The following is a 9319-nucleotide window of genomic DNA, read 5'->3' as shown; positions in this document are numbered from 1 at the left end:
AGTCAGAAAATATACAAATAAAAATACAATTAATTTTGATGTTTTTTGCAAAAACAAATAGTCATACATTTTTTTTTTTTTTTTCTATTCATAAATATATTTCTTTTTAGGTAATACAATTGCTTTCCAGTCTGGATGATTTAGTTCTTCTCACCCCTGTTGTCATAAAGAAAAGGCTGTCCTCACTCAGGTCCACATGGAGCTGGAGGGGGCGTGGCCTCCAGCTCCGGCTGAAAATCGGGAGATTTTCGGAACAATGTTTGCGCGCGCACATCGTGGGGCGGGGCTGTGATGTGTTTATAAATACGCTGTTCTGTCTCATATCGCTCATTCGCTCTCTGGAAAACAGCTCAGGTAAGTGCAGCTTGTCCTTTTTTTTTTATTGTGGTGTGTTTCAGCTAAATATATTGTTTGCTAACAATTAACACAAATGAACTTTGTTCAGCAGTTTATCATATTCCTGAAATGCTACATAAATATCTGTCTGTTGCTTTATCCTTGGTTCTACTATCATATTTTGAGGGCAGTCATAATGCATGAATAATCTTGAAAATAAGTTGCCATCCATCACACACTTTAACATCTTCATGTTTATAAGGACTATAAACATCTATCTGCCGAGTCCTTTTTGTACATTTGAAAGATATGACGGAATACGGTTTATGTTTTCGTCCGGCCTAGCGCTATGCCTAGCAAGCTAGCAGCTAACGGGCTAATCCTATTCCATTATCTGCTAGCATCCATCCAGAACATTTACATCTTCATGTTTATGCGGAAGACAAACATCACACTGCCAGTCATTTTTGTGCTTTTTGAATATTTGCGGGAGATATATTTGTGTTTTCGGCCTGGCCGTGACACATTTTGCTAGCTAGCTTGCTGTTTGCCGCCAAAACTCTCGCTCTTTGTCTAACGCCCCCCCCACACGGATTTTTTTCTTTTTTTTATCATGTTGGGCAGACCCAACAACCGGACCGCGCCAACTCTCTCTCTTTGTGAACGCGGCCTGCCTGCGTCCTTTTTAAATACGCCCCGCAGATTTTTTTGCTTTTTTTGGTCATGTTGGGCTGTGGTACCCAAACAGCGGCCCGCGGCCCGGTACCGGCCGCAAAAATATTGAAAAAAAAAAAATTTTTTTTTTCATTCTACTTAAATAATACACTATATTCATTACATATCAATATAGATCAATAATGTCTGCAGGGATACAGTCCGCAAGCACACATTATTGTCTTTCTTTATGACAAATAATATTATAAATTAATTACAGGAACTTAATGTAATCTCTGAAAGGGGTAATCTATCTGCCGAGTCCTTTTTGTACATTTGAAAGATATGACGGAATACGGTTTATGTTTTCGTCCGGCCTAGCGCTATGCCTAGCAAGCTAGCAGCTAACGGGCTAATCCTATTCCATTATCTGCTAGCATCCATCCAGAACATTTACATCTTCATGTTTATGCGGAAGACAAACATCACACTGCCAGTCATTTTTGTGCTTTTTGAATATTTGCGGGAGATATATTTGTGTTTTCGGCCTGGCCGTGACACATTTTGCTAGCTAGCTTGCTGTTTGCCGCCAAAACTCTCGCTCTTTGTCTAACGCCCCCCCCACACGGATTTTTTTCTTTTTTTTATCATGTTGGGCAGACCCAACAACCGGACCGCGCCAACTCTCTCTCTTTGTGAACGCGGCCTGCCTGCGTCCTTTTTAAATACGCCCCGCAGATTTTTTTGCTTTTTTTGGTCATGTTGGGCTGTGGTACCCAAACAGCGGCCCGCGGCCCGGTACCGGCCGCAAAAATATTGAAAAAAAAAAAATAAAAAAAAATTATTTTTTTTCATTCTACTTAAATAATACACTATATTCATTACATATCAATATAGATCAATAATGTCTGCAGGGATACAGTCCGCAAGCACACATTATTGTCTTTCTTTATGACAAATAATATTATAAATTAATTACAGGAACTTAATGTAATCTCTGAAAGGGGTAACATTTATTTTAAAGGCAGGAGCTGCAGCCGGGCATACAATACTAGCACATAGGTCATGAAAAAAATGGTGGTTTTTTTGTCATTGTATGAGGGCTACATCACTTATACAACTGCTTTCTGATCATTCTTTCTTTAAAATAATATGCTGCTGATGTTCAGTAGCAGTTCTCAAGTCATGTGAGTGTTAATGCTGCTATAATATGATGTCTTTATTGTGGTTTACCTGTGTTACAACCCTTTTGAAAGTGCTAGGTTATAGAAATATACACAATTTGCTGTTAAATACAACCTATGTCTATTCTTTTATTCCAGGTTGTGATTCCAGGTTGTGTGCACTGCTTCTGGTGAATTCTTTCAGAGTTGTGAGCACAAAAATTGACCAACACGCATATACATAACAGATATACATAAATTATTCACACAGACACACTCACTAAAATACCACACAGACACACTCACTGGACACACTTCCCATCACATAGTTCCTGCTAAGGTGAGTGTGATTTATTTTATTTATTGAAATGGCGAGGGAAAAAAACACTGTCATAACCAGTGTTGGGTTACTTACTGGTAACTAGTTACAGTTACTAGTTACTTTATTTCACAAGTACCTCGGTCAATAACTCTGTTACTTACACCAAAAAGTTATGCGTTACTGTGAAAATTATCTATTTTGTTACCCCCCGCCCCTTTTTTTAAATGCTCCCATTAATGCTCTTTTATCCTTCATTTCAGTACTGTTATTGCACTGGAGAATAATACACTCTTTTGATCAACTTTACATGCATTTGCATCACTGAACTCTGCCAAGCAATGTGGTCTACATACAACACACAAAGACTAAGATATGTTTCAAAAGGCTAGTTTATTTCAGGCCAGAACAAATTGACAATACTACTTTAAATAGCTGCAACATCATGGCACTTTTACTCTTAAGTAGATAGGATCTTTGATGCTATACACAACTTACATTTAACTAAAATTATCTTTTCTTTGTGCTCAACTAAATACAAGTAATGTTAAGACACTCGACTTCTGGCTTCACCTTGATGTCATGTTAGTTATGAGAGGTGTGTGTGTGTGTGTGTGTGTCCCTTTATGGTATGACAGCATGTGAGGTGAGGGACGTCAGTGAGTGAGTGGGCGAGAAAGGTGAGGGTGTGCGTGCAGGTGCTCTAGCTTGGTGGATGGCTGCGTCCAATAAAGTTGCAACAAACCGCCGGCCTCGTCATTCCCCCACTTTCGGGTAAAGTGAAGGTTGTTAGCCCTGAAGTACATAGGCCCTGGAGGAACATCTCCCCTGCGCCCCTCAACTACGGTCTGGGAGTCCCCCGTCCCCACCCACAGAAAGCACACCTCTTCTTTTCCAACCCCAACACTGCTATAAAACACACTCCGATCTTCTGTTTCTAGCCGATACTGGTTATTTTAAGTTATTTTTTTTATGTAGTAACGCATCATGTAGTAACGGTAACTGAGTTACTGAATATAAACAACGCGTTAGATTACTAGTTAGCGCCCAAACTAACGGCGTTACAGTAACGTGTTACTTTGTAACGCGTTAGTCCCAACACTGGTCATAACCCTATGTGGAAGAACGTTGACAACGTTTCACTCTGATCTTTGTGTTTTCTTTGCTACAATTTAACAGCTCTCTTTGTGTGTGTATCTGTTTAGATGCCGCGTGCCAAGGGCCACAGGCGGGCACTAGCCGCCAGGACGAAGTTGGCAGAGCGGCAGTCATTGCCCCCCATGCCTCCTGTGCCCGAGTTCGTCGCTCGTAAGTCTTGCACAGCTTATCGTATGCTTAATAGCAGGGGTGTCCAAAGTGTGGCCCACAGGTCGTTTTTTTACGGCCCCACGGCTCATTTTAAAAATACCATTGGAAAATAATTATAAACATTAAAAGTGGTATTTAAAGAGCAAACTGGTGAAATGTCACAAGAAACTGTAGCACTGTTTACTCTAATCACACAAAGCTGCCATGTAGGCTGTTCATTCTGCTTTATAGGTACTCTTCGCATGTAGATGAGCATGTGTTTAAGACACAATTTCGTCTCTTCATTACATAGGGCGCGGCACTGGGTTCCGCCACCGCGTGCGGAGGTGGCCCACTTCGGACCTGACTGGCCGTCAGGTGAAGTTTGTCCCTCCAGCTTTCGACCCGGAGAAGAAGGTAACATTTCTTCTTTCGTCAAGACTAAGTTGTTAGTCATGGTTCTTGTGTCTGTTCTAAAGCAAAGTGTTTGTTGTTTCAGACTGTCTTCGTCATCGGCGACTCCCACCTGAGGGGCCTGGTGGATGGGGACGTCGCCTTACCCAAGGTACCTCTCTCTTTTTCTTTTCTGTCTGTTCCAGGTGGAGGTGCAGCTGACTTGAGGAAAGAGGTGGGGCGCCTGGAGTTCCCGTGGACCCCGGATGTCGTCTGCGTGCTGGCCCCGAGCAACGACCTGGACCGTGGCGATGCGGCGGTGAAGTTCGGCGCGCTCCTGACCAGCGTCCGCAGCCGCTGGCCCAAGGTGCGTTTGTGTTCCCTTTTTGTTGTATATTACTGTACAGCTGTTTACAGCAGCCAGTGTTTTTTTATTTTATTTTAAGGCATAAATGTGATAAAATGTCTGTCTGTAGGTGTTTGTTCTGGACTTCCCCCCGCGTCTGAACAAACCCGTGGGCCTGCAGGATCTGCTGCGTCAGGAGCACCACCGCGTCGCAGCACGCATGGGTACGTTCATGCTTTCATCTTTGCGCTGGCGCAATTGTAGCTTTCACAGCAAATTCAAAGTATGCAAGTATAATGACTTTCCTTAAATCTGGATCAGGTCTCCCATTCGTGGCTGTGACCAGCAGCTTCCTGCTGGATCGGTTGGAGCTGTGGTGTTATGACGGCGTAAGTACAGCAACTGTACAGTTGTTATGACAGCCTATTTGCTTTATGTGGTGTTGGATACACTTATGGAGCCAATGTGTTCTGTATCTGTTATTCAGGTGCACCTCAGCGACACAGGTGGCTCGCCCATCCTGGTGAAGCTGTTGTGCGACGCTGCGCTCACCCTGTTCGCACCCGATCCCCCTGCACCTCCTTCCCCTGGTCTGAAGGACTGCCTGGATCCCCGGACGTGGCCCAGGGTTGGACAGGAGGGAGAGGTAATGTGTTGCTGTGGGCTGCTGTCTGTTTTTTAGAGCTGTTTTTTGTTTTTGTTACTTTTTTAATTAAGATAATACATTTGTATGATGAAATAACTAACGGCTCTATAGTTTATGATATACTTTAACAGTGCACATTTTCTTAAGACGAGGCCTCCTTATAAGAAAGAACAAAATAAAGGAGTGAGTGACAGGTGTTGCTGATTAAACAGCTAAAACAGTCATGTTTTTTGACAGCTTTTTGATGTTTTCTTATGCTAAGTATAAGCCTAGTTTGGATTATATTTAGTTGTCACAAACATCAAAATAAAAACAGTGAATGTTTTATTGGACTGTGTTAAGCATTTCTCTTAACGAGTTGGCTGAAACCTTTAGAAAAGTTGCCACAGTCTCCGGCTATGGTTTGCTCACAAACTTTTCTCATTCTGTATACATACAATAAAATAAGTGCCAATTTTTTTGGCAGATCACAATGGTAACAGTGTTATACTGCACTTTTCCTGTTTAGATGGCCTGCATCACTGCATCTGCTGTTCTTTGGAGGAAGATGGCAGAGCGGCAGTCATGGACCCCCATGCCTCCTGTCCCCGAGTTGGTCGCTCGTAAGTTTTGAACAGCTTATCGTATTGCGTTATAGCATGGTGTCCAAAGTGCAGCCCGGGGGCCATTTGCGGCCCTCAGTTTATTTTTTAACGGCCCCACCACACATTTTAAAATTACTATTGATTTTAGTGTGATTACTTTTTAAGTGTCATTGCTCAACAAATAATAATTTAAATCTATGGTGTTATGAGTTATTGCCCTTTTTAAGGCTCTATTATATAATCTCAAATATCCTACTTACAAATTTTATTGGGTGCAAATATTGCATATTTTGTTTTTTTCATTAAAAAAGGTTTTCTTTGACAAAAATAGCATTCCATTTTCATCTTTTAAAAATTTTATATTCATAGATAGACCTCATGTTGATCTAGAGCAGGGGTGTCCAAAGAGCGGCCCGGGGGCCATTTGCGGCCCCCAGGTCTTTTTTAAACGGCCCCACAGCACATTTTAAAAATACGATTGGAGAAATAATTACAATACATTAACAGTGGTATTTAAAAAGCACACCCGTGCAAATGTAGCAATGTTTTATAACACAAAGCTGCCATGTAGGCTGTTTCTTTCTTTAAAAAATAATTATGAATCTAAATCAATGTCATTATGAATTATTGACCTATTCAGAGCTGCAATTACGTCACATTAAATATTTTGCCATATTTTTTGGGGGAAAATGTTGCATATTTTGTTTGCCATGTAATAAACTAGCTGTTTTTTGTTTTTGTTTTTTTAAGAAGGTCCTACAACGAACACACAAATACGTACAATACCATAATACTTATAATTGACAGAGATTTGAAGTTGATCTCCAGATTGTGTTAAAAGTAAACACTTTTATGAGTAGGACCCTTTTGGATCCCCTACAATTTTAGTGTGATTACTTTTTAAGTGTCATTGTTCAAATAATAATAATTAATTATAATCTCTGGTGTTATAAGTTATTGCCCTTTTTATGGCTCTATTATATATTCTCAAATATCCCACTTACAAATTTTATTGGGTGAAAATATTGCTTTTTTAGTTATTAAAAAAAAAAAATATGGTTTTCTTTAACAAATATAGCATACAATTTTCATCTTTAAAAAATGTTATATTGACAGATAGACCTAATGTTGATCTAGAGCAGGGGTGTCCAAAGTGGGCCCGCAGGTCTTTTTTTTAACGGCCCCACGGCACATTTTAAAGATACGATTGGGGAAATAACTTTCGAAGTGGTATTTAAAAAGCAAACAGGTGAAATGTGACAAGAAAATGTAGCTATGTTTACCCTAATCATACAAAGCAGCCATGTAGGCTGTTTCTTTCTTTAAATTACAATAATGAATCTAAATCAATGTCATTATGTATTATTCACCTATTAAAGCCTTCCTTTACATCACATTAAATATTTTGTGGGGAATATGTTGCATATTTTGTGTTTGCCATGTAACAAAACTAGCTTTTGATTATAGAAGGTCCTAAAACGAACTTACAAAAAACATAAACAACCATAAAACTTATAATTGACATATATATCTGAAGTTGATCTCCAGATTATTGTGGTAAAAGTAAACAGTAAAAAAACACTATTATTATTTATTTTTTAACACTTTAACGTGTAGGACCCTTTTGGATTCCCTACAATTTGAGTGTGATTTGTTTTTCTGAGTCGTTGGTCAAAAAATAATAATGATCAATGGTGTTATGAGTTATTGACCTTTTTGAGGCTCTATTATATAGTCTCTAATATCCCACTTACACATTTTATTGGGTCAAATTATTGCATATTTACTTTTTTTTCATTAATAAAAGGGTTTTCTTTGACAAAAAGAGCATACAATTTTTATCTTTAAAAAATGTTACATTGACAGACCTAATGTTGATCTAGAGCAGGGGTATCCTAAGTGCGGCCCGGGGGACATTTGCGGCCCGCAGGTCTTTTTTAACGGCCCTAAGGCACATTTCAAAAATACGCTTGAAAACATGTAAAACCTTACAAGTGGTATTTAACGAGCAAACAGGTGAAATGTAACACGAAAATGTAGCAATGTTTACTCTAATCACACAAAGCTGCCATGTAGGCTGTTTCTTTCTTTCAAAAAATTATAATGACTCAAAATCTATGTCATTATGAATTATTGCCCTATTCAAGGCTTCCATTACATCACATTAAATATTTTGAGATATTTTTTGGGGAAAATGTTGCATATTTTGTTTGCCATGTAAAAAAAAAATCTGTTTTTTTTTTTTAATAACTCACTACAACGAACAAACAACAAACATAAACAACCATAAAACTTACAATTGACAGATCTGAAGTTGATCTCGACATTATTGTGTTAAAAGTAAACAGTAAAAAAAACACAATTTATAATTTAGGACGTCGACACCTGCCCTGGTGACGAGGCCAGACCCCCTGCCCCGTCGGCGCACAGATCCCCGGAGGTGGACCACGGTTGGACGGGAGGGAAAGGTAATGTGTTGCTGTGGGTCGCTGTCTGTATTTTAGAGCCGTTTTCACTTATTTTGTTTTTGTTTATTTTTTTATTATGATAATATATTTTTTACTATTACATAACCAACGCCTCTATAGTTTATTATGTACTTTAACAGTGTACTTTTTTATACCATGGGGCCTCCTTACAAGAAAGTACAACATAGCGCAGTGAGTGACAGGTGTTGCTGATTAAACGGCAAAAAATGTCACGATTCTGACAGCTTTTTGATGTTATATTATGCTAAACCCCCCCCCCCCAGAGGGGGGAGGTTACCCACATATGCAGTCCTCTCCAAGGTTTCTCATAGTCATTCACATCAACGGGCAGCCCTTTGAGACACTTGTGATTTAGGGCTATAGAAATATTCATTGATTGATTGATGTATAAGCCTAGTTTTGATGATATTTGGTTGTCACTGTCATCAAAAGACAAAAAAAATAGTTTGTTTTATTGGAGTGTGTTAAGCATGTCTCTTCTTATTAACGAGTTGTCTGAAACCTTTAGAAACGTTGCCACAGTCTCTGGCTATTGTTTGCTCACAAACCTTTCTCATTATGTATACATAAAATTAACTAAGTGACTTTTTTATTTATGTTTGGAAGGCTGGAACACAGCCGGTGCTACAGTCCCTTCCCATCCCGTCCAACCCTGTGTGGTTCAGCAGTCCTATGTTGGATGCCATGGAGGAGTTCGCTCCTTCCTCTGACTCCGACTGCACTGCTGTCCCACCACCTGGCCAGGTAATGTGTGTCATAAACTTCTTTCTACATATAGTGTCAATAACGAATCAAAGACACTGATGTATAATACATGTGTATACAACACTTTCTCTGTGTAATACTCCATTCATCCATCTTCTACTGCTTATCCGGGCTTGGGTCGCGGGGGCAGCAGCCCAATCAGGGAAGCCCAAGCTTCCCTCTTCTAAGCCACTTCTGCCTGCTCTTCCTGGGGGATCCCGAGGTGCTCCCAAGCCTGCTGAGAGACATAGTCTCTTCGGTGTGTCCTGGGTCTTCCTCGTGGTCTCCTACCGGTGGTACATGTCCTGAACACCAACAGCATGGCGTCCTAATAAAATGCCCAAGCCATTTTACAACT

General features: G+C 40.0%; 1 protein-coding gene across 1 annotated transcript; it reads left to right on the top strand.

The window, feature by feature from the left end:
• The first annotated feature begins 258 nt into the window (after window positions 1–258).
• LOC133602635 (uncharacterized) lies at window positions 259–5757 on the top strand. The gene is made up of 9 exons (XM_061955823.1): window positions 259–354; window positions 2313–2493; window positions 3678–3780; window positions 4073–4176; window positions 4259–4519; window positions 4629–4722; window positions 4820–4887; window positions 4986–5144; window positions 5653–5757. Exons 3-9 carry the CDS (start codon window positions 3678–3680, stop codon window positions 5755–5757), a joined length of 894 nt encoding a protein of 297 aa, XP_061811807.1. The 5' UTR covers window positions 259–354; window positions 2313–2493.
• Window positions 5758–9319: the final 3562 nt, after the last annotated feature.

This window comes from Nerophis lumbriciformis, unplaced genomic scaffold, assembly GCF_033978685.3.
Source record: "Nerophis lumbriciformis unplaced genomic scaffold, RoL_Nlum_v2.1 HiC_scaffold_818, whole genome shotgun sequence".
Taxonomy (NCBI): domain Eukaryota; kingdom Metazoa; phylum Chordata; class Actinopteri; order Syngnathiformes; family Syngnathidae; genus Nerophis; species Nerophis lumbriciformis.
Note: the sequence above shows the minus strand (reverse complement) of the source record. Positions and strands in the feature narration are given on the sequence as shown.

Excerpts from the sequence above, each read along its gene's own strand:
- LOC133602635 (XM_061955823.1), top strand. The coding sequence starts at position 3,678 with ATGCCGCGTGCCAAGGGCCACAGGCGGGCACTAGCCGCCAGGACGAAG. Across the intron at positions 3,781-4,072 it reads TGTGCCCGAGTTCGTCGCTC|GGCGCGGCACTGGGTTCCGC; the intron begins GTAAGTCTTGCA and ends TTCATTACATAG. Across the intron at positions 4,888-4,985 it reads AGCTGTGGTGTTATGACGGC|GTGCACCTCAGCGACACAGG; the intron begins GTAAGTACAGCA and ends TCTGTTATTCAG.